The following is a 24,173-nucleotide window of genomic DNA, read 5'->3' as shown; positions in this document are numbered from 1 at the left end:
CAGGAAGTAAAGTGAGACGTTTCACTCCTGGAGGTAGTGATGAGTTCATGGGTGTCTGAGGAAAAGGAAAAATGAAGACTGGACGTCTTGGGCTCTGGATATAGAGAAATCTGCTGGGGTAATGGCTGACATTACCCCAGAAGTTCTGCAGGGAGAAAACAGCTATTTGAAGAAGCTTCATTAACAAGCAACTTGGAACATTTGGAAGGTTGTGCTTGCTATGCATCTTTTCATTTGTGTTCACAGAGCAGAGATGGCTGAAAAAATGTTGCCAAAAATTGTGATTGTTTTTTGTTTAGGTAGCCACAACCTAAAATCAACACAAGGTGCTCAAGCCCAATGAAGATTTTCAAAGGAAGAAGGGAAAACTATTTTAAGAAGAGCATGAGAGATGAGCTGTCTGCTTGCAGAGGTGGGAAAGAGTGCAGTATACTGGAACTTCCCTTTGCTTAATGTCCAGTAGTATCCACTAGAAATCTAATTTAACATGACAACTTTAAAGAAAAACAGACTCCCTCCAGGAACCTCCCATAATGTGTTTGTCCAGCAAATCCCAAAGCTGAAATCTTGTACCGAAAGAGGCTCTGTAACCATGAGATATCATTCCATTTGAAGTTAAAATCTCACACCCCTCATCTACGAGAAACCTCTCCTTCAGACACATGTCTGTTTACAGATAGGAACAGCAGCTTTACAAGATTCTTTGTCGAAATTTTTGTCAATCAAGGCCAAGTTGAGGTTTCCAGGAGTTTAATATCCCTCTGGATCTCGTGCTTTGGTTTAAACTTCCTTTTAAGGCATTTGACGTTACAATATCCACCAAGAAATCATCTTCAAGAGGAACTGAATCATTTGGATCCTGTATTTAAGGTTTGATATCCACTTGGACTTCTTTTCAAGAAATGTGTGATTGTCTTTACATTTAAGAAGGAAGCTCTTTGTAAAAAACAATTCAAATGACATATAGTATTAAGCTTCTGTCACTATCAGGATCACTTTTTTACATTTGATACAGTATTCATCAAGAAATTGAGGTCAATTCTTCATCAAATGCATCTCTGCAAGAGTTTTCACTAAAAAAAGACCAAAGTCTATACAACAACATGTGTTTTGTGGTCTTTGTCCACCAACAATGTCTATTTCTGAAGTTTTTTTTTTGAACAAGTATGAGCTCTTTATGGTGTGCCAAGAAGTTCAAAACTACTCTACTAACTAAAACTGGGTAGTAATAGAAGAGGAAAACAAGAAGACACAAGAAAGAAAGAAATTCTCTGAAACTTCCCAAGAAAGCTTCCTGCTGGGATCTGGAATTTCATATTAAAAATATTTCTACCAGAACTTCTCTTTAAGCAGTATTATCCACCAAGAATCTAAAGTTTACCTTCACCCAAGGACATTTCCAAGATTGTGTATGTCATGGTCCACGTCCATCCAGAAATACCCCCCATAAAGGTTTTTCTAACTCCTTTTGAGCTACCAAGATGTTCAAAACCAGACTGAAATCCTGCTAGATGAAACTGAGTGCTGATAGGAGGAGGAAGCGTAAGTGCAACGACAGCAAAATTAGAAGAATCTTGTTTTGTATGTTTGTTTTTTCATTTTTATGCAACTGCACTCTCCGAAATGCTCACATTCAGTTACTAGTCTTCAAAAAAAATTCCTCATTGCCGTGTGAAGTTTGCGCTTCGCAGGAGTGCTGCAGCATGGGACTCAGCTGCTTCAAGTCCTGGAAGCATGACAGTACGGGCCACAAAGGTAAGACACACCAACACACACACCATCGCTAATCTCTCCCAAACTCCAGCTGTGTGAGTTAGTGTGTGTTGCCCTTGAGTGACACTTGTTAAATGCTGAGTCAGGGTCTTCAGATTCAGGTGACTGTGTGTGTGTGTGTTTTAGTGTGCTTCAGACATATGTGTCTGTGTGTTTCATGTGACTTTGAGGAGTACAGACAGTGGAGCATGAAAGGATGAAAGGATGAGAGGAGAGAGGAAAGCGTCAAGAGTCAGTGATTAAAGTGGGGAGATGTCTCTGTGTCCTGATGCTGGTTATATCAGAAGGTTAATGCATATTTGAATGGATGTGACACTGCGGTATATATATAGATACAACAGTGCTGCTTTGCTGAAGTCCAGCTTACACAGGATTACTATTCTAAAAATACAACAATGCCACAATAGAAAATATAGAATTTCCTCAAAACAAAATTGTGTTCATCATTATAACTATAAATTAAATTACTAAAAGAAGATCTAGTCTGCTTTTGTCTGTAGACGTGGTTGAGATAGCCTGCTGAAGTTCAAAATGTGGAAGCAACTTGGAACTTGGCATGGATGTCAATGCCAGACAGGCTGGTCTGAGTATTTCAGAAACTGCTGATCTTCTGGGATTTTTCTGCACAAGCCTGTCTGTAGGGTTTAAAGGGAACTGCCTAAAAAAAGACAAACTATCCAGTGAGCAGTTCTTTGGGTGAAAATGCCTTGTTGATGCAGAAATCAGAGGGAAATGACTGTTTCAAGGTGATAAGAAGACGACAGTAAGTCAAATAACAATTCATTACAACCAAACTTTGAAGTTAAGCTCAGCTAAGAACAGACACCTGGAGCTACAGTTTGCAGGGACTGACCAAATTCAGCAGCTTTGATTTCTGCTGTGACCTTTGGAATTGTAGCATCAGACTGTGATGTAAGTCACATGAAAGCATGGATCCATCCTGATATTTTCTTTGCACACTTTGGGTCCCTTAGGACCAACTGAGCATCACTTAACTGCCACAGCCTAGCTGAGTATTGTTGCTGCTTAAGCCCATTCCTTTATGACCACAGTGTACCCATCTTCTAATGGCTGATGCTTCTAGCAGGATAACACACCGTGTCACAAAGCTCACTGTACTCAAATGTCCTCCACAGTCACCAAATCTCAATCCAGTAGAGCACATTTGAGCTCATCATGGCATCAGCTGCATGAATTTTATCACATCAACATGGACCAAAACCTCAGAGGAATGTTTCCAGCACCTTATTGAATCTGTGCCACAAAGAATAATCGTAATCCAGTAAGACAGGCTGCTGCAACCCCACACTCTACCACAGAAGCTCCGCCCTCCTGCTGCTCCAGTGTGTGTTCATGATGGGCAGCCAATCATAAGAAAGCTTAAAGGGAAGAGAAGGAAAAGAGATAAAACAGTTTGATTCAGGAAGTCTATGCACAGTGAGGCTGCTCCAAGGCCCTGTATAAAATATATGAGGATTATTGTCAACTGTGAATAAAGCAATGAAGGTTTAGTAAAGAGCACATAGAAGCAACTAGGTTTTTTGTGTCCAAGCCAAATCAGACTTTAAAGGTTTTACTCATCAAGTGTGGAGAGGTCTAATGTTAGTATGACAAAGTCTGTCATTTGAGGCAACATGAGGCATAAACAGGAGATCAATCTATGTGGCAAACAATCAAGGAGCATCAATAGAACCGTCCAGCAGTCACACACAAGGAAATAAAAAAAGTGGGGAATCCAGGAAGACCTGAATTACTTTACTACAGTGAATACAAGATGATCTGCCATCCGAGGAAAAGACATCCGTGGGTAAATACACTGAGGAGACCAATGACTAACTGGGCGCAGGTGTGACAGCCTAAACCCAGCTGAAACTAATGAGGAGGGGCGAACGATAACAGAATAAAACAGAACACTTTCAAATAAAATGACATCAACCCAATATCACACCATTATTCTGCTTTTACAAGTGATAATCATTAAACAGCATAAGAGAAGTGCAATAAAGTTGTTTTTTTAAATTATGATCTGATGTTTTATAAAAGTACTATGAGGATAGGTAATAATATCTGGATTTATTATAACAAGTCCAGACTTGACCTGAGTAAGCTCCTTAACATCTCCCCATTTGTGTGTTTGTAGGTAACAGAGATGTGTTGGCCAGCCCAGGCTCCTATTTCTTTTTATCCAACAGCGCCGGTCAGGGTGACGAGTGGCTGAAGAGCCTTAACAAGGGTGTCTGGATCCCTTTCACGGGTACATATATTCATTGGCTTTATTTCTCATTCTTCACTGGTACACAGCTTAAAAATATCCTGCTTTCATTTGGTTTTGCTCGATATATATGAAGGGTATCTGAGATTAAGGATTGAGATGTGTTGTTATACAAACACAACACTTTGGCGCTGTAAGCATCCCAGATACAGTTCATGCATGCATCCCTGCCTCCTCTTGCTCATGTTGTCAAATTGACTCTATGCGACTAGAGCTATGTGATGTGCAAGGTCACCTACAAGTCTTACCTAACACTGTAAAGTCTTATTATTGTTTATGATTTGAAGACTCTTCAGAGAGAGCACTCAGTAAATCTTTCCCTCTTGCAGGGGTCTTTGGTCAGCGCCTGGAGGAAACGGTGCTGTATGAGCGGCGTTATGGGGTGCGTTTGGTTCCTCTGGTGGTGGAGCAATGCGTGACCTTCATTCGAGAGCGAGGTCTGCATGAAGTGGGCTTGTTTCGCCAGCCTGGACGGGCCAGTTTAGTCAAAGAGCTGCAGGAGGCTTTCGATTCAGGAGAGAGGCCATCCTTCGATAGGTAAAGTTCCTCTCTGAATGTTCCCTTTGCTTTTCTTCTGATCTGCTCTCTTAAGATAAAACGTTTTATCTGCAGTAACACAGACGTCCACACGGTGGCATCACTGTTGAAGCTCTACCTCAGACAGCTGCCTGAACCGCTGGTTCCTTACAGCCACTACCAGGACTTCCTGCTCTGTGGCCAAAAGCTGTCAAGTGACCGCACACTGGTAACTGCACACTGCACCATCAAGCAGTTTGTTTGATTAAAAGCAGCTTCGCCCCTCTGGAAATCTGCACTCTTATTTTAGCCTTCAGTGGTTTAACATGTCACCTTGATGCATTGCTCTCCTTTTTCTTTTAGGGTTTGAGGGAGTTAAGAATTCTTCTTCATGAGTTACCAGTTGCAAACTTCAACCTGCTCAACTTTATCTGCCAGTAAGACCACCCCTTAATAATAATAATAGTAAAGTAAGAATAATAGTCAAACCGAATGAGTGTTTTTTTGATTAGTCTTGTCATGGGTACTGGAAATGTGTGTGTGTTTGTGCAGGTTTCTGACTGAGGTCCACAGTTACTCCTGCACCAACAAGATGAGTGTCCAGAATTTGGCCACCGTGTTTGGACCAAACATCCTCCGAGCCAAAGCTGAAGACCCACAAAGCATCGTGGGAGGTAAACAGGACATGAACACTTGTGCCATCTGTAGATTTTATTTTAAAGGCAGACACAGCCTCCAAGTCTGAAAAGAGAGTAAATGCAGAAATGCCATAAACCGTCATGATTTTTATTGGCCACAAGGGGGTGACTCTACTACTCGTGTCATGGGTATGACCTTGATGATTGACCTGAAGATGAGTTTCTCACTAGTCACTTATTTCAGATATTCTTTAGTACAGCATGAAGCTCATTTTTAAAAGTTATGGTCCCATATTTAGAGTTAAATGGATGATAAAGCAGGGTAAGCTTTAGGGTGTGTCTTCTTTGTGACTGACAAGCAGAGATGGGCAGTAACGCGTTACTTTTTTCAAGTAATGAGTAAAGTAAGGGATTACTATTGCAAAAACGGTAATTAGATTACCGCTACTTTCCCATAGGAACGCTGCATTACTGCGTTACTAAAACCGTGATTTTTTTTTTTTGCAAGAATGTCTCATGACAGTGACGTAAGCAAGTGCGACGTTCATGACAACAGCTGTGTGCAGATCAACAATGGATAATATATCGAGTGCAGTGTTTAAAGCGTGGAAGTACTGACCTTACTTTAAGTTTGATTCCATAAAAAGTGACAAAAACATTAGTGTCCGTTGTGCGTGGGAAGAAAACTTCTTTTTACAGTGAAAAACCCCCCTAAACTTCCAAGCAAGCACCGAGTGCGCAACGACGTAATGGGAAATGCACAGAGAAATTCGCGGATTCGTCCACTGACCGCTGCGGCACACCTGCACCAGGGTAAACCTCCGCCTACCCCACTCCTGGTTTACAGGTGAAAATAGAGCAACAGGACCACTGAGTCTTTGATTTTATTTATTTTCTGCTGTGTTTTACTTGCATCTATTTGAAAGAGTGAGTGTAAACACAAAAAATATTTTATTTTATGTGCTGGATTGGGCAGAAAATAGATTTACATATTAAACAAATTTCTTCCAGTCAGAGAATGTTGCATATAATAAAATTTTTGCTTGATGCATAAAGTTAAAAGATTAAAACTAATAAAACAAGTTTTAAAAAAGGAGACTTTTCCATTTGATTACATTTTGTATGATGGATTATGTAGAAAAAGTAGAATTGAGCCGAAAGATCTATCGCTTTATCACCTCTTCAGGTTGTAAATCGTGTTTTTAAAAAGTAACTAAGTAATTAATTACTTTTGAAAATAAGTAATCAGTAAAGTAATGGGATTACTTTTTTGGGGAAGTAATCAGTAATTAGTTACTGATTACTTTTTTCAAGTAACTTGACCAACACTGCTGACAAGTCACTTTCAAAACACCAAAAAGCCAGAATATACACTGTGGAGTAGCTTTAATAAATATCTTTATAAATATCTATATATATTGTATTGTGTGTATTTTTATGTATTCCTCTCATTGATACATAGCTATTTTGATCGATACTTTTGATAGCTCTTTTAATTACTAGTATTTTTGTGTGTATGTGAGTTTTTAAGCCACTTTTATCTGCACTGTAACAAAAAATAATTTCCCCCAGGGATCAATAAAGTATTCTGATTCTGATTCTGATTCAGTTGCCGTTGGTTGATAGTCACCAAAATAAATGTTGTTGAATCTTTCTACAATCACAAATAAAGAAGCTTAACATTAATCTTAATATGTACGGTATGCCAAGGTTTAAATGATGATGTCATCGTTTAGAAGTGTAATTCACAAATTAGTCAGCTGCATGACTCCCTGTTTGCTTAGCTGTGATGCTATTATGCTCCATGTGCTGCAGCCAGTGCTTCTTTCTTTCTTAAGTTAATATTAGAACACAGTGAGCAGCATACACACCCGACTAGCCTGATATAATAGTGGTCATCTGATTGGTCTGACTGCAGTGAATTTTCTAAGGTTGTGAACACAAGCAGCGAGGTCTAATGAGAATATCTGTCTGTGCTCTAGGTGCAGCGCTGGTCCAGGTGTTAATGTTAGAGCTGATCACAGAACACGAGTCTCTGTTTGCAAAAATTTCTCCACCCATCTATGCCCGCCCAACTAGAAGTTCACATGGATCTCCAAGCGCTCTGAAGCAGCCTCATCTCCACCCGTTTCCCTGCCCTCGCCAGCTGTCTTTGCCTCTCATAGCGGAGCGTTTCAGGGAGACGGGACAGCCTGCTGCAGACGCAGAGAGCTCCAGGTAAAACTGACCTGCTCTAACAACTTCACCATCAGCTAACAATCGCAATGTGGAAACCTCACAACTCAAAACTTACACTGTCTCTGGGTGCTCTGGGTACCAAGTCAGTACTCACAAATAGGTCCTAATGTAAGGATTAGTAATATGTCGATAGACACAAATTTTAATGACAGAAGACATCTAGGGAGAAGCTACACCACAAAAACAAAGGCCAGGGAAGAGGAAAGACACACACACACACACTCATACACACACAAGGCATTACTCAAGGACAACATTTACACAGAGGGCGAAGGACTGACACTTCCCACGAATGGAAAACAGATGACACCACTGGCCGAGTGAGAGGAGAAAACACAATTTACAGGGAGGAGGAAGAGATAGGACAAAGCTCAGAGGGAGAAAGGAGCAAGACACAATTCACTTAGCAAAGAAAAATATGAGGACACATTTCAGATACAGAAGATACAGGAGGATGGAGAGAAGGGCGGAGCTCACACAGACCCAAAGAGGTAAAATAGAGAAAGGCAGGGCTGTGACTGTCAGACAACAAATGGCAGCTAAGAGAGGACACGAATCTCCAGATCCAAATCTAAAAGGTCTGGAATGAGACAACAACAAACAAACAAGAGACAGGTTTGTGCACAGCTGTAAACAATAGAGATCATGGCCAACTCATGCTCACTGTCAACATGTCAACTTTGTCAGTAGCCACTGGCCTCAGATTGTGACGCGCTGGGTATTTCAGCCTAAACCTAGCCAAACCAAAGTAGGAGCAACTTAAAGTGCAATAAATAGGTGTAAAGAGGGCTCAACAATTTGGCTTCTGGTTCTTTTTTGTGGAATTCTGTAGTTTTGTTGTTCCTTATTAAAATCAGTGCCTCAGAAAATGATGATATTTGGGTATACCTTGATTATTATTGTAGGGTCTCTAGCTTACAATATAAAGCATCTTGAGGTGGCTGTTGTTGTGATTTGGTGCTAAATAAATAAAATTAAATACAATTAAAATATGACGAGACCGGGTTTCTAACCAAGCATCAACTTATGATGTCTTGGGAATGAGAATATGTGGCTTCACCCACACCTCACCTGCTTGCCATAGGTACCTGTCCTCTTCTGTTTTCCTCCAGACTCTTCTATCTAAGCCTTGCTCATGTGCTTCCTGTGCAAGAGATGGATCCCAGATAATCATCCCCAGTCTTTGTGTCTATCCCAACAACCTGTTCTTCCTTCACATCTTTACTTGCATTCTTTCATTGTCACTTGATGTCATTAAAACTTTTAAAGTTTGCAAGAAAAATGATTTCAGCTGCAAGAATGTGCCTCAACTTCAAATTCTAACTTTTTGTTGTTGTTGTCTAGCTGTGCCTTCTCAGCTGCTGCCAAATCAGACTTGTCTTCCGGTCCGAAAAGGAATCTCGGACATCGCTACACCTCCTCCCACCCGGGGAACTGTTTCTACCCCACACCCTCCTCCAGTCAGCCCACTCAGCACCACTCTGACAGACATAACGTCGACTGTCACCAACATAACACTCACCAAATAGCACCCAGTGGAAATGTTCAAGCCTCTGAAACCAGCTTCCAGGTGCCAGAAAATTCTAAGCCCAGACCAGAGCTCATGGGCTGGACCAAAGTTTGGCCAGGCCCAGGAGAGGCCAGCTCTGCTTTCTGGAGCTCTGCTGGTGCTGAGGAAGAGGGTGCAGTGCCAGAAACAGCCAGTGGGGGCAGCAGTGAGGGTCAGGAGGAGAGCACCCCTTCCGCCTATGACAATCTGAGCAAAGTGTCTCTACACCCACCAATGATGGATGTCACTGATGGACATTTGAAAATGAACTCTTCCGGAGGCCACATTGGAACTGGTGAAGATGAGGCAGAGCTTGAAGAAGTGGAGCGCACGAGGGATTCCTCTTCATGGTCTTCCTGCGAGGTTTTACCATTGGATGAAAGCAGTGATGATGTCGGTGTAGTTAGTCCAGTCAGAAATGGAGGGTTGCCTTCAAATCAGGAAGCAGAGAAGGAAAACAGTGACAAAGACGATCATGAAGATAGCAACGAGGATGATGATGAAAACAGTGATAACGACCATGACGACCACACCCACCACCCAAACTCTCCAGCCTCGGGTTCAGTACGCAGTGGCAGCCCTCTTAGTACAGGCAGCTCAGATGTCTTCCTTCCCTCAGGTTCTCCTGATCTCCAGGGGGCTGAAGATCATCTACAACCCAGGGACACCCACTCACTCCTGGATGAGCTGCGGCAAAGGATGGCCCAGCAGAAGTCTGAGTACCAGACCAGGATACAGAGGTGAGACACCTTCAGTGTATTCAATTCAGTTTATCTATATAGTGCCAAATCATGTTGCCTGAAAGCACTTTAAGATGAAGAGCCAACAATAATGGAAATCACAACAATCAGACAACCACCTATGAGAAAGCACTCGTCGACAGTGGCAAGGAAAAACTCCCTTGTAATAGAATCAGCATAAATGATCCTATATAATGTGTGGCGTGCCACCAGTGTTTGCTTAAAGCCTTCACCACGTTTTATGGTGTCTCTGCAGGTTGGAGCGCTGCAATGACGTCCTTGAGAGGCAGGTTGCAGTCCTGCGGGCCAGCCTGGAGCAGCAGAAGCGCAGCCAAAGTGTTGCTGAAATCAAGATTCGCAAGATGGAGCGAGCCAAAGCAGACGCCGACCGCCGAAACACCAAACTGCAGAGAGACATGGAGCTGTTTTTCCAGATGTATGGAGATATCAGGAGAAGTGAAGAAGACAAAAAAGGGAGAGTAGGAGGGAGTATCTGAAGATGTGTATTGACAGATCTGGATAAGCCTGCAATGGAGGGCACTAAACAGTGTGAAAGGAGGAGGGGGAGAAAGACGCTCTCAGCATGGACGTCGACCTTCTCCAAGTTGAAAACGTCACAGATGACCCACACATCTGAGATGCTTGGATTACGATGTGTTATGACCACATGTCAGAGAATTCCAGCTTTGTTCACTTTTTGTGTCCATGTAGTAGAGGGAACACTAATGCTGGTCTTCTCTAAAACTATGCTTAGGTGGACTGCTCGATCTATCGCTGCCCAGTTACTCGACTTTCTTCTTGGATTTTCAGGCTGCTGCAGAGTCACAGATACACCTCAGAGATATTCTAACACGAGCTTCCTGACGTGGATTATGACCTGACATATGAGGAATATGTCAGGATATTCAGAAAGACAGAACTCAGGTGACCAGATCCCAACAAACAAATGTAGGACAAAGACTGTTTGTGTGGAACAATGTGGGACGCATAATCTAAAATTTTGATATTGATTTGACTTTCCCAGCGTTTCCTGCTGAGTAAACAGTAACCATAAAGAGAAGCTAAAGTGGTTTTTCAGTGATCATCTCTAGGTTGTTGTTGGCATGCATCCATAAACCACATAGATCTTTTTGAACAAGCTCACATGCACTTTCATATTTTTCATCCTACAAAATTAAAAAACCTTTCACCAAAATGTCTTTCATCAAAGTGAGCCGGTATCAACTTTGTTGTCCTAAATGGAAAGACTGGTTTGAAATAACATTTGTTTCACAGGTCAAATCATCAGAGCAGTCTGGGTTACTTTGTAAAGATCTCTGAGTCAGGTGGACCAACACTGGCTGACAGACTGTTTTACGTCATGTACGGACTGGATGTGGTTAAACATGACTTCTGTTTTTTAGGGAACTAGACTGACACACGCTGCAGGAAATCTCTGAGGCTCGAGATGCACTGCAACAGAAGCAGAGGGGAAATGTTTTTCTTTCTACAGTGTAGTGTGCCAAATAACTTGAAGACTGCATGATGATGCATTTCCAAATAACAATAAAAAAAAAACAAACTTGTTAAAATAAAAACTTGATTTTTTTTTTTTCTTTGTTGCCCGTCAGTCAGCCACAGACTTTCTATAAAAGGAAGATGTAGCACTTCTTCAGAACTTTAAAGATGTCAACTGAAACAGAGTGGATGTTAACTGAACCTAAACCCAAACCTTAGATGGGTTACAAGTTGGCATCCTAACATCCACCAGCTAACAAAAAGCACCAACAACAGCTGTATATAAAAGACCGTAGTTGTTTCTGGATCTATAAAAATTAAGCTAAATTAAATTCATAGTTATAAAACAGGAGACCACTATAACTGTAAATGGATCTATAATTGCAATAAACACTGCTGTTGAGTGTATCGTCTCAATCAGGAGTTTAAAGTCTGCAAAATGTTCATTTTAGAAATTATGGTAACATTTAGAGCTTAAAAGCACGATAAAGCAGAATGTGGGAGATAAACAACTATTAAGTGATGTCACTGTGCGTATATAACTGTTTTTATTTTAGATATAAAATGAACAGATAAATGTAACTGTTCTGGCAGGAGGGTCCGTTTAAAATGTTTGACGAAACAGATTTTAAACACACACAATGAACACTTGACTCCTGTGTGGCTGATGAGAGTTTAACATTTATTCAGGAAATCCAGGAAAACTTCTTTGAACCATTAATTGGTAAAAAACAAAACAAAAAACCAAACAAACATTACTTCAGTCACTACTACAGAGTCACATGTACATACAGAGGAGGTTCGGTTCTGATGCTTCGGTCTGGAGGAAGATTCAAAGGGTCACACTTTAAACACAAAGCACTTGTGAACATAAAAATAACAGCAAAAAAACAAAAAAATAGCTACACATTTAACAACAGTGTGGCGTTTGCTTTTGTGTCCAGGGTTGTTCACACAGGACCAAAAGGAAACAACATGTGACTAAACACCACAGCAGAGTTACAGGTGGCAGATGACATGGACTTTGAACTTTCCACTTCATGAAATCGTCCACTGCTGTGTTACAAAACACGCCAAATCTATTCCCAACAAAGGGACCGTTTCCACTTCATAACAAGAGTGCATCATCAGTAACTCCAACCAGGATCTACCTTTTCATTTAGCGGTGGAACTACAGCGCCCAGTATTTTCTAAGAAGCATAGCATGCATCATCCTGCAGAGACTTTGCATATAACATCGATAATTACCAGTAAGCTAGCATTGTAGGACCACTAAGAGAAGTAAAATAAAACCTTGCATTACATTTACTTCCTTGTATATTAAGGCCTTTTAGAGATGAAGAACATTTGTTTGCACACTGTTGCAACTGGGGAGAACACCCCCCCCAACAAAAAAAACTGCCAAAAGCAGAAAGAGCATCGGTGAAGGTTTCTGCAGGATGCTCACTGGGCACACATCAGCTAATAAGCACTAACTACAAACAGGAATTCTTCCCATCGTTTAGCTTTTCTTCCTAAATTTACTAAGATAGTTTTTTCTCATACCCAAAAAGGGAATAAAATCTTTTGCAAAAGAGGAAGTGGAAAAAAAACAAGCAAACTTCAATCTATACATTAAATATCCCACAAAACAAAACAAAAACCATTTTCTGCAAAAGAAATAACTGGAACGTTTGAGGAGCCTGACAATTTTCCTGAGACAAAACTTGTTACAATATAATTAGAGAATCGTTGTCTGTTTATTTTGTCTGATACTGAACTGCACCCGAGAAATTTATTATTTATTCATCCCAAAATGGAAGAAAAATATTTTAGTGACAGGCAGAACATATCAGAGGAAGCTTTAGCATCGTTACCCTGGAGGGCTGCGTGACAGCAGAGGGTCTGGGGTTGAGTTAGAAGTTATGATGAGGATAAAGTGCGTTAGTATATGATACTTATAAACTTGGATCGCAACCATCTTCAGTTTCAGCTTCAGCTTCACCAACATAAGCTCCTCACTTCATTGTGGGGTGATTCATGCTGACCTGGTTGGTCAATGCGTTTGATTTTACATCCAAGAAACACTGAATATGCATCACGGTTTTCTTTTTTGTTTTTCAAATGTATATACCATGTTTGTTTTTAAATGGGAAAGATGGTGGACAGCACAGTGGTTATCTTAAGTGGTTAGAGCTGCTGTTAAAAGGTCCCATGAAATAGTTTAAGTTCCACAGTTGATATTTCAAAAATATTTACATAAAGCTGCTCACCCCCAAATCTATGGAGGAATGGGAAAAGTCATTACCAGCATAATTTCAGGTCAGAGACGTTTAAGCCTTTGGATAACCGGGGGGGGGGGGGGGGGGGGGGGGGGGGGGGGGGGGGGATCTAAATTGAAACATGATTGCAAGAGTTCTTCTCTGGCAGGTCAGATGATAATCAGTCAGTTAGTCAGATTTACTGGTTCACTTTTATTTTGAGGCAAAACCACAAGCTTGGATTAACTGACCAAAAACCAGATTATTACAGTAATTAAAGGTCAAACGTGATTAGGAGGTCTGTCTGTAAATTGTGATGTTTGACCGTCAGTTTGGGTGCTTAGCTTACAGCTCAGCCACCCTGCCACCTAAATTAGACTAAGTGGAGGTTTGTTTACAACGTTCTCCATCAAACTCCTGTGTGGCAAATAGTGTTGCACTTGCAGATCCAAGGCAGGTACTTGGTGGGTTAAATTATGGCTTAACGACAGAAATTTATACAGGACTGTTTAGGCAGTGCAAAATCTGTTGGATTTATATTTGGAAGAGTAACCGGACCTCGTTAATAACCTAAATACGGTAACATTTGAAAAGATTTGGACTTAAAAAAAGAAAACAAGGAGAACTGGAATACACTGAACTAAGCACGAGGACGTCATCATTTCATGGGACCTGTGGTGTCTGTGCGTCAGGCAGCTTGCGTTCTCAGAAGCCGGAGGGCGTCAGGATGTTCATATCTCTCGGTTTGAGCTTGTGTGTTCGGGTTCCATGCCGCCGACCCTCCACCGTGGGAATCTCCATTGTTGGTGGAGACACCTTCTGAATGGAAGCGCTGTCGGCCAGTCGAGCCTGCGTCTTCATCACCTCCATCGGGGTCGGCTTCTGAGCGCCACGGTACGCCTGCAGAGCAAAGCCTGCTGGGAAAAAAAGATGATAATACAACTTGCAAGAGGCTCAGAAGGTGGTTGATATAAAGTGACAATATTTTAAAAAATAAAAAAATAAAAATCAATACATTTTAAACATTTTACAACATGTGTCCATAAATAACGGTTTCTTTTTAAATTATTATCTCTTTGAATTCATTGTCAGAGCCAATTAATAAAAATAAATAATTCCCATTATAACACAGACACACAACCCACACCACCAAAACCCCCAAAATAAAACAAACACACCCAAAACTACTTCTCCATCTTCAAGAAAACCCCCTCAGCCTAATTTAATCTCTTACCCCCCCCCCCCCAAACAAAAAATAACAATAGTAGTAATAATAATAATAATAATAATAATAAAGAATCTGATTCTCCCACCACACTATAAATATAAAGCAGCTGTCTGTTTTTTTGTTTTTTTTAACAAACTCTATAAAAGTTGTGAAATTCTGAAAGAAACGTCTTTTGAAAGAAAAAAATTCTTTAAGCTGTAAAAAATCTCATTCACTCAGGTCCCTGCAAACATTACTTTTCTCGGGTTACCTACCGAAAGTCATCCTGGGAAGAAGATTTTAAAAGTCTCTGATTCAAACTGAACATCCCACATGTAAAGACCTAAACGCAGTTTCTCAAAAGTCATCGGTAAGCTGTAGTTTTATATCAATGCGATGAAGAAATCTCAGCTCGCCATTGCTAAAAGTCAATGACTGATCAGTCTCTCAGGGTTGTCAGCCCTGAATGTTGTTCAGTGTTTACTGTCAGTCTGAAGTTCTTTCAATCACCCATTAACCCCACTCCTGGACTGAACTGGTCATATGGGCCTTTGTTCTTCCATAGTGAGGGGTTATTTTAGTTTCTTACCGCAGCGCTTCATGTTTGTACTCTTTATTTTGTTTATTGAATTGAACACGTCTCATGGGAATTCTGAGGAGAACCTTTTTCGAGTTTTGTTTACACAAGACAAGCAAACAGTCAAGTCATTTCCACAGGCTTCAAACTGAGGCTGTGCTGTTACCTGCAGTTGTGGAGTCTGATCCCAGGTCAGAGGTCGACTTATGGACAGGTGGTCGCGGTCCGAAGACACCCCATCGTTCCACTACACCTCCTCCTCCTCCTCCCCCGACGTCTACTCCAGCCATGTCCAAACTGCTGTTGGAGGAAGAGGCAATACTGAGCTCTGAACTCGAACTGCCGAACCAGCCTCTTCACAAACACACAAAGTGTAAACATGGTTAGGTTTTTAGCATTTATCACATTGTTGGGTTTAGATGGGCAGGCTGATAACCTGAGGACACTGAGTGTAAGTGTGTGGTTGTACCTGCGCTGTGATTTAGGGGAGCTGTGTGGTGTGTTGGATGGAGTGGAGTGGGCGGAGGAGCTCTGGCGCTCTTCCTTGGCCTCCATGCTCTGGATCTGGAGTTTCTACAATAGAAATAACAAAACACACTGTAAACCTTTGACCTCTGTGAAAATGTAACAGTTACTTTACTCACTTTGAAACAAACATGCTGCTTGCAGGGCAAATGCTTTTATTTGTATTGTATTTATTTTTATACCAGGGACAACACATAAATAACACTGCATTTAAACAAAAATGCAACCGACACAGTATATGTAGGACTTCTAGCCACAGCTAATTTGCAGACTATGACCCTGGTTAGGCTTTTTAAGGATTTGTAATAACAAGCAACTAAGGCAGAACACCCTGAAGCACGGGAAATTGAAGAGAAAGAGGAAGTGTTTGAAACAGCAGTTCCTCCAAAGGCAACGTCAGGTCATCATTGGATCCTTGCTAAATCCAGAATCAATATTTAAAATCCTCCTCCTCACATATAAGTACTTGAATAATCCTTCCCCATCTTATCTTAAAGACCTTGTAGTACAGCATCACTCCAACAGAGCACTTCTCTACAGTGTTTAAAAGTAGAATGGGAGGCAGAGCCTTCAGCTATTAGGCCTTCTATTCTGAGGAAACGGCTCCCAGTTTAATTTGGGAAACAAACACCGTCTCTACTTTTAAGATAAGGCTTTTGTTAAAGCATATAGTTGGGGCTGGATCCAGTGACCCTGAATCCTGTCTTAGTGACGCTGCAATAGGTCTAGGCTGAAAGAGGTTTCCCATGATGCACTTCACTCGCCTCTTTCACTCACTAAGTGTTTATACACCTCTCTGCATTTAATGATTAGTGATTATTAATTTCCACCTCACTCCTACAGTGTCACTTTTGTCCCGTCTTCCTCCCATCATTCCCAACTGGTCGTGGCAGATTGCTGCCACTCTCCGAGCTTGGTTCTGCAGGAGTTTTTTTCCTGTTAAAAGGGAGTTTTTCCTTCCCACTGTTGCCAACTGCTTGCTCATAGTGGGTTGTCTGATTGTTGAGGTTGTCCTCTCTGTTATTGTAACAATATAAAGCACCTTGAGGTGACTGTTGTTTTAATGTGGCATTATATAAAAAAAATTAAATAGAAGTTTTATTGTTATTTTCTTCCAAATATTATGGTCTCCTGCACGTGTGCATGCGCATTGGCTTCCTTTGTTAGTTTTCGGTTCCCTGCTGGGTATCATCTATGTGCAGTCTATTGTAATATCATTCTAAAAACAGCTGGAGCCCTTTGATAATAAACTCCCACTAAAACAGTAGAACTGGTGAGCCAAACAAGAATTAAATGATACAGCCTAAAACCAGTAACAACAGGTGCAGCAGCTTACTTCTGATGATCACGAATGGAGCATTGGATACGGCCATAAATGATTTTTTTTTGGTTTAATGCATATTTGCTGATGACTGGCACTGGTCTTTTCTCAGTGGGAATTTATGGATTCTGTTCCACATTGCACATTTAATTGGTGGAAACAGTTATGCGAGCAATCTCGTTAGCCATCAACCAGGTTGGTGGCATAAAGTAAAAATTCAATTCAAGGCTGATTTAGCAACCATGAGAAATAATCAGCTGCATTTTGGGTGCACACGGAATACACGTGTGTCTGACCTGGATTGTTTCGGGCACGCGATGGGGATGTCTCGTTTCCTCAGCAGTGAGGCCTTTGTGGGGTGTGTAGCCGGTGTCAGAGAGCCCTGCCGTCTGCTCAAACTTATATACGCTATCCTGAGTTTGCTCTGAAACAGAGAAAAGCAGTTTGATTCTAATGTGAATGCATTTTCATGCACAATTATTATAAATTCAAACAATGAGTAAACAAGCTACTTTGTACCAGAACTTTTTCTGTAAGTTTGCACATTTTCTTCTTCCAAATTAATCCTAAAGTATTTAATTAAATTACATTGTCTGTACCACTTCGTCCAGTCCATGATGTAAAATTATTTCTGCTATAGTATTTGATCAAACTTGTCAAGAACACTCACTCAGATAAATGCACCCTTAATACAGAATATCATCATTAACAGGAGTAACATACTGTTGATGAGAGAATTCATGATGATGGAAGAAGCCTTGGTTTTCACCACAGCTTGTGGTCTAGAGGCTCCAGTGTCCTGCGCTGCAGACTGACTCGCATCACTCTCATCCTCCTGGTGAGAAAACATCATCAGCACCCACGCACTGAAAATACGGGCAGTTTAATAGTAAAGCAGCGTGTGTCACCTCAGCCAGGTGTGTGAACTTCCTTTCGGGTATGATTGGTCGTTTCCACAGGTTGTTGATACTGATGTCATGAGGCGGTGTGGACATGGGGGCCTCCAGATTATCGTCATAGCTGATGGCACGCCGGGTCATTCCGACAGGAAGCTTCATCCCACCCATCCCAGATCCCTCGATGGCTGCAAACACAAAAAATAATCCCAATGGGGACTAAACACCAGCTCTCCCTCGTCTAGTGCAGTCTCCAAAATCATTCTGAGATGCGTTTTAGCAGGATTTCCCACATTCACTGCTTGAGATTGTGGTTCAATCTTCATATTGTGTCAGACTGTAGCCCTGAAGCTTACCTACAGGTTCATGACAATGCATGTCCCCTACATGGTCAGTTCAGACATAAGCTGACCTTTTACCTGCTCAGAACACGTCGTGTTAGACTGTGCAGTTGTGGAAACGCCACAGCTAATTATCTATCATGTACCCTGCCTTCTGCCCTCTCCACCATGCCTAAAACACATGGATTATTTAAAATACTATAAATATTGCTAAGGCAGAAAATCCTGCTGTGTGAGAAAAGACACCTGTGGATACACCCTGACCCAATTCTCCCAATCCCCCCCCCCCAAAAAAAAAACCAAACAAAAAACAAACCCAAAAAACATGTTTGGTATATAAACCTTAGAACAGTGCGTATTTATAGGTTTTCTAATGTTTACATCATATTGATTGACTGTTGAGAAATATCTGCTACTGCTGGAAGTTCCAGTTTCAGGCAAATGTTGTGATAAGCATCTGTTTTGTTAATGTTCGTGTCAGGAACAATAATAAACCATAGTACATACAGATATTAATAGTTGATGAACGTGTGTGATTCAGCGTGGGACTCACTATAAATGTGTTAACTTGAAATCTGCTCAGCTGCGTTTGGTGGGGAAGACAAAACAATGTGTGCAATCCTTTTATATGTGAACAGGAAAATGCTGAACTTTTTGCACATTAACATGCAACTGAGAATTAATCATACGGCATCCTGGCAGTTACCCTATTCACTTCATCCCAGTGATGTGAAATGAGTGGGGAAACTATTTTGGACCTACAGAAGTTACAGTCTATTACATCAATTTACTAATAAATCAGTATCTCAGTATATTTGTATATGTGTCTGTTCTTTGCCTACTTCGACAATCATTTAGCTTATCAGCTTCAGATAGAGAATGTGGTTGCCGAGGGGGGCTGAGCATGGTTGTTTGGATGAGCTGCTGTAAGCTGTTCTGTTACCAGAGATATCTGGAGAGCAACTGCTCAATGCACCACTCTGTGTGCAGGGCATTGACTCCCAAACTGTAGGGTGGGCGTGAAGCCACTGTGAGTGCCTTCATATGGACAATGAAGTGGAAAACATGGAAGTGAAACAAAGGCAAATTATTTGATCATTTTTTAATTCTCTCCCTGTAAGGATGAGAGATGCCAAAATTATGCAATTTTTCTCAGCAATATGCTGCAAAGACAAGCGTGCTGATTAGATATTCAACTTCATTTTATTCAATTAAGCATCTGTGAAGTATGGTTTGCTGCTACAAATCGAAGCTTAAAATATGCCACATTTCTCCCCAAGTTTCATTTATTCTGCATGACTCATTTATAAAAAATATCATGCTTTAAACTAAACTCTGTAGAAAAACAAAAACAACTCCTGATCTCTTAACCACAACTAAGAAACCATGACTGGCAACAGTCACATGCCAACAATTTGCATTGGGAGGAAAACTTGAACATATGCAAAAAATAAAATAATGAAACAAAGCTCAAAAACTGTATAAAGAGGAGAAAGTTACGAACGGGTTGTTAAAATGTAACTTTCAGGAGCAATGACGTCAGAAAGCCCGTCATTACCCGCAGCAATTTTCACACCTTAAAAAAAACGAAAAAAACAAACAAAAACAAAACACTTTCGTAAACATAGTTAATGTTTGCAAAGAAAAGGTAAAAAAGGTATAAACTCAAATCCATGTCCTCTCTTAAACCTGACCTTGTTGAATTAAATCCACCTGACACTTTTGCACTTAAGCAACAACTGAAAATTAAATTTAAAAGCATAATTTAAAATATATAAAGTCTAAAAATATTAAGCCAGCACTGACTTTTTGTTTTGACCCGGACCCAAATGACAGTCTCCCGTGTTAAAAAGGGTCCATTCATCCACCGCAGCCTGCTCCTTACACTGCTTCTCTTTATATCAGCTCACCTGACTTCTGAAGGCAAAACTTCAGAAGAACGCCCCCCACCCCACAAACATCAACCATGTGTTAGAAAGCTTTTTCAAGTTTTCCTTTTGGTAAAAAGCCTCGAAGATAATCATCTGTAACATGTTAAAAAAATAAATAAATAAAAAGGGTTGTGTCATCTGTGGACACAAAATATTGCATTACACACCCACAATTACCACTTGCGACACTAGTTTTAACGTTTTTAAGGTTATGACATCTCAACTATGTGGCTGGTATGATATGTAGCGCTGATCCTGGAACAATATTAATCATCCAGTTGCAGGAACAACACAAACATGGGGAAATCCAGTATGTCATACTGGCACCATGAGAACTAAACCGTAAACCTAAATGTAAGGCTAAGGGTAAGTCCAAAAAAAAAAAAAAAAAAAAAAAAAAAGAGTCTAACTTTTAACTTTGTCTAACTGACAAATGGCTTCATTCATGTTGCTTGGACAAAGCTTGTTCAACCACCTTTCAGCAGGAAAAAAATGATTCATGTAGCCAACAACTGCAGGTGTCCTCTTATCAAAACAGCAACTTCATGATTGCCTGCATGTTACACATCTAGAGGAAATATACTTGTAGCTAGAAGTATTAAAACAAGGCTTACACTCTTCCCAAACAGGCAACAATACAACGAAATAAAAGCCTTATTCAGATGCTTCTACATAGCTGCAAGCGCACTATTCTTTCTGCATACATGAACAGAATGGCCCAAATCTAACAATGGAAAACTAGTCCTGACTGAAATTTGAATACTCCTGTCATAGGAATTACTCACCTGGTAAATCTCCAGAACCAGACATGGTTGGAGTAAAGATGAGGAACAAGTTAGACCAGAATAGGACCTAAAAAAGAAGAAAGGAGATTCAACATGTGTTTTTTCCATAAATATTTACCCCCCTCTGATTAAAACAGCAACTCATAAACAAAGAGTAGAACAGTGGTTGACAGGCTCCTACCTTCCCGTTTTGCTGCACTGGTGTAAACTAGGTGGTTTGGTGGGTTTTGTTATGATGGTTGGTGAGACACACAGAAACGCCTCTGGCAATGCATTGTGGGAGAGCAGCAAGGCCAGCAGAGCAACTACAGAGACACCAGAGTTCAAAAGGTCAGCTGTGAGAAATTTCAGTTTGAAGGCAAACCCTTGTTACACTAAATTAAGAGAGGTTGAACATCCTTCGTCGAATACGACAACAATACTTTATGAAACTGTAATGTTGTAAAAAATGTATTTTAAGGCATGAAAGAGCGCAAAACCAACTATAATCTCAAAGTGAAAGAGAAACATCTAGTGCTACCGAGAAAGATAGTGAAATGAATGAGCACAGACCATTATCCTGTTCTGTAACACTGACATAGCCACCGCTTGCCTGCAGGATTATTCCAGAGGATGATTGCAGACAGGCTGCATTACATAATCCCTGCTGCAGCAGCAAGGTGCATGCAACACCGGTAATGACCACTTCAAAATAAAAGCTTAGATTTCAATCAGGCACACGCTGAAGGTTTCCTTAAACACATATTTCCTACCACATGGAACAAAAACATGCACGCCATACCCTCCAACACTGTAAACACGACGGCTGGGAGGATGCAGAGGTGACTGACTGGTGATCTTGGAAATAAACAAACTGCGACCTCTTCCGGGACAATTTCTCAAACTATCATGCAGAAATTTATCTGTCTAAGAATTTCAATCACAGGGTGAATTAAAAGAAGCTTAAAGCAGATATATGGAGAAATCGTCACAGGGTTAGCCGTAATAAAGGCCACTGCCCCTGCACACGCAGAACTCCACTGAGGAAATTCGTATTTTATAGTCTAATGTTATAAAGGTAACCGCCCCATGCCTGTACAATTGCTTTTGGGATAACATATTATCATGATTTTAAATTCAGAAGCTAATGAGCCAATAGCATGCCATGAGATTCCTGCACGCCGATAATGTGCAGGTCAAAGAGAATAGGTCTATAACAATTTAGCACAGCTTCACTAAAACTGGTGCAGTTTGGCACGTTTTAAACCTTCCCGAATTTGAGAGTGGTTGTTACATATTCACAAAAAGCCTAGCACTGAGTTTTTCACGTTTACAAAACAAACCAAAACCTGCCGCATAGTTCAGTTATTTATTTTCTGAGTGGAGTCTGGCGGAACGAGATAGCGGAACCAGTCTGAGCTGGACAAAAAGACACAAAACAGCTGACGACTGACGGTATTTTAAAACGGTTTTATCAGCAAAGTTAGCATTGCTTTGTTTGCCTTTTCTTACCGGAGGTAATGACGGCTTCAAAGTGACGATTGAAATATGGATGACCCTCCAATGTCGACCAGCGCGCGAAGAGAACAACAGACTTGTTGGGTAGCAGCCATTATTGGGTTCGATAAATAACAGCCGCTTCCTTGACGGTTCCCTTTGCTTGTTCTCGCGCATTCTCATCTCATCGCGAGAATTGGCCATCACACGTGTGCCTTTCCGTACTTGAGAGGACACTGTCACAGTCATTGGGTGTAACGCAGTACCTGTAACAGTACCGGTAACTACAAATAAAAACAATTTCTACTTCAAAAATCTTTTTTTTCTTTGTTATGTTTTATTAAAATAACCTCTTATATTTTGGAGATTAAATATGCAATAAAAATCCTAATAATAATAATTATCTCAGAAAAGTGTTGCCTGCCCACCTCTCCCATAAAGGGAATTTATACATACAACAACAACAACAACAATAATAATAATAATAATAATAATAATAACAACATTTATTCAAATAAATATCTTGAAGTTGCACAGTAAATATAACTTACAGGATATATTACACCAAAAAAAAAAAAAAAGTCCAAAAGCTACATCTCAGACTCTACAGGTTTCGGTTAGCATGCTAAATGTTAATGAGAGGGGAATTAGAAAAATACTAAACAAGTATGGTTTGTTTGGGAAGGTTTCAAGGAGAAATCCTCTTCTTTCTCTCAAACTACAACAAAAACAACAACAACAACATGGCAGCACAACTTAGGTTTCCAAAGTTACATGTGAGCAAACCACAAGACTTGTGTGACCAGACCAAAGTGGAGATGATTGGCTACTGTCTTAATTCAGTAAGCCAGCAAAAACAAAAATAAAATAAGGGCAAACATTATGAAATAAATAGTATTGTTAAACAGAAAGGAGACAAGAGGAGAGGAAGTGAAGAAGAGAGTGTGTGGAGAGTGATGATTTGTGACAGACAGCAGCAACAGTGAAAAGAAAGGTTTACAACATGGTAGTGAGAATTGCTATGATGGATGGTTTGGAAATGGTTTTTACACTTTGAAGAAGACAGGAAGTCGAGCTGGAGGTTGCAGCGGTGAAGATGTTAGAATTTTCATTGGAAGTAACCTGAAGGGGGAAGGTGGATACATCAGAGGGACAGCCCAGGTAGAGCAGTTTGGTGACAAAAGATAGAGAGGCAAGCCTGAGCTGGTTTGGACATGTGCAGAGGTGGAACAGAGGAAACACTGGATGTAGGATGCTGAAGGAGGACACGCAGAAGGTTGGTGTGGCACAGGAGGATGCTAGGGATAGGGCGGGATAACCTGATGATCAGCTGTGGCAACCCAGTATTACAGGAAAGAGTGCAACAGCATGGTTCAAGATAATGCATCTTATTAAAGAGTTATATTATTAAATTGTTTAACCAGCATTTAAATGCTAGAAGCAAAGAAATATCTGTTATTTTGAGTAAAGGCAAGAGAAATAATGCTACAAAGATTAATTTGCAGAGTTATTATTATTTTTATTTTATCAAGTCTCCTTTTGTATAAATTTAAAAAGAAAGTAAAGTTACACTTTTCAAATATGTGATTATGTAAATCAGGGGTCACCAACCTTTTTGAAAGTGAGAGCTACTTCTTGGGTACCGATTAAT

The 24,173-nt window shown here is 40.6% G+C and overlaps 1 protein-coding gene and 1 pseudogene across 3 annotated transcripts; one reads left to right on the top strand and one right to left on the bottom strand.

Annotated features, from left to right (window-relative positions):
* The first annotated feature begins 974 nt into the window (after positions 1-974).
* Positions 975-11,260, top strand: LOC308386835 (rho GTPase-activating protein 24-like; annotated as a pseudogene). Its single transcript, XR_013974731.1, has 9 exons — positions 975-1,755; positions 3,914-4,027; positions 4,375-4,582; positions 4,658-4,790; positions 4,925-4,998; positions 5,114-5,235; positions 7,182-7,416; positions 8,782-9,726; positions 9,983-11,260. The product of XR_013974731.1 is annotated as a rho GTPase-activating protein 24-like (transcript).
* Positions 11,261-13,559: 2,299 nt separating this feature from the next.
* On the bottom strand, positions 13,560-22,685 carry kiaa1191 (KIAA1191 ortholog). Of its 2 annotated transcripts, none has more exons than XM_080866469.1 (9): positions 22,538-22,685; positions 21,228-21,351; positions 21,047-21,113; positions 18,002-18,177; positions 17,817-17,928; positions 17,390-17,517; positions 15,717-15,820; positions 15,414-15,601; positions 13,560-14,380 (listed from the first exon to the last, which is right to left on the bottom strand). In XM_080866469.1, the coding sequence occupies exons 3-9, from the start codon at positions 21,069-21,071 to the stop codon at positions 14,169-14,171; spliced, it is 945 nt and encodes a 314-aa protein (XP_080722595.1). In that variant the 5' UTR covers positions 21,072-21,113; positions 21,228-21,351; positions 22,538-22,685; the 3' UTR covers positions 13,560-14,168. The 2 variants fall into 2 exon arrangements, with proteins under 2 accessions (XP_080722595.1, XP_080722596.1); XM_080866470.1 differs by having other exon boundaries at positions 13,560-14,377.
* Positions 22,686-24,173: the final 1,488 nt, after the last annotated feature.

Source organism: Rhamphochromis sp. 'chilingali' (genome assembly GCF_963969265.1).
Source record: "Rhamphochromis sp. 'chilingali' genome assembly, chromosome: 19".
Classification (NCBI taxonomy): Eukaryota; Metazoa; Chordata; class Actinopteri; order Cichliformes; family Cichlidae; genus Rhamphochromis; species Rhamphochromis sp. 'chilingali'.
Note: the sequence above shows the minus strand (reverse complement) of the source record. Positions and strands in the feature narration are given on the sequence as shown.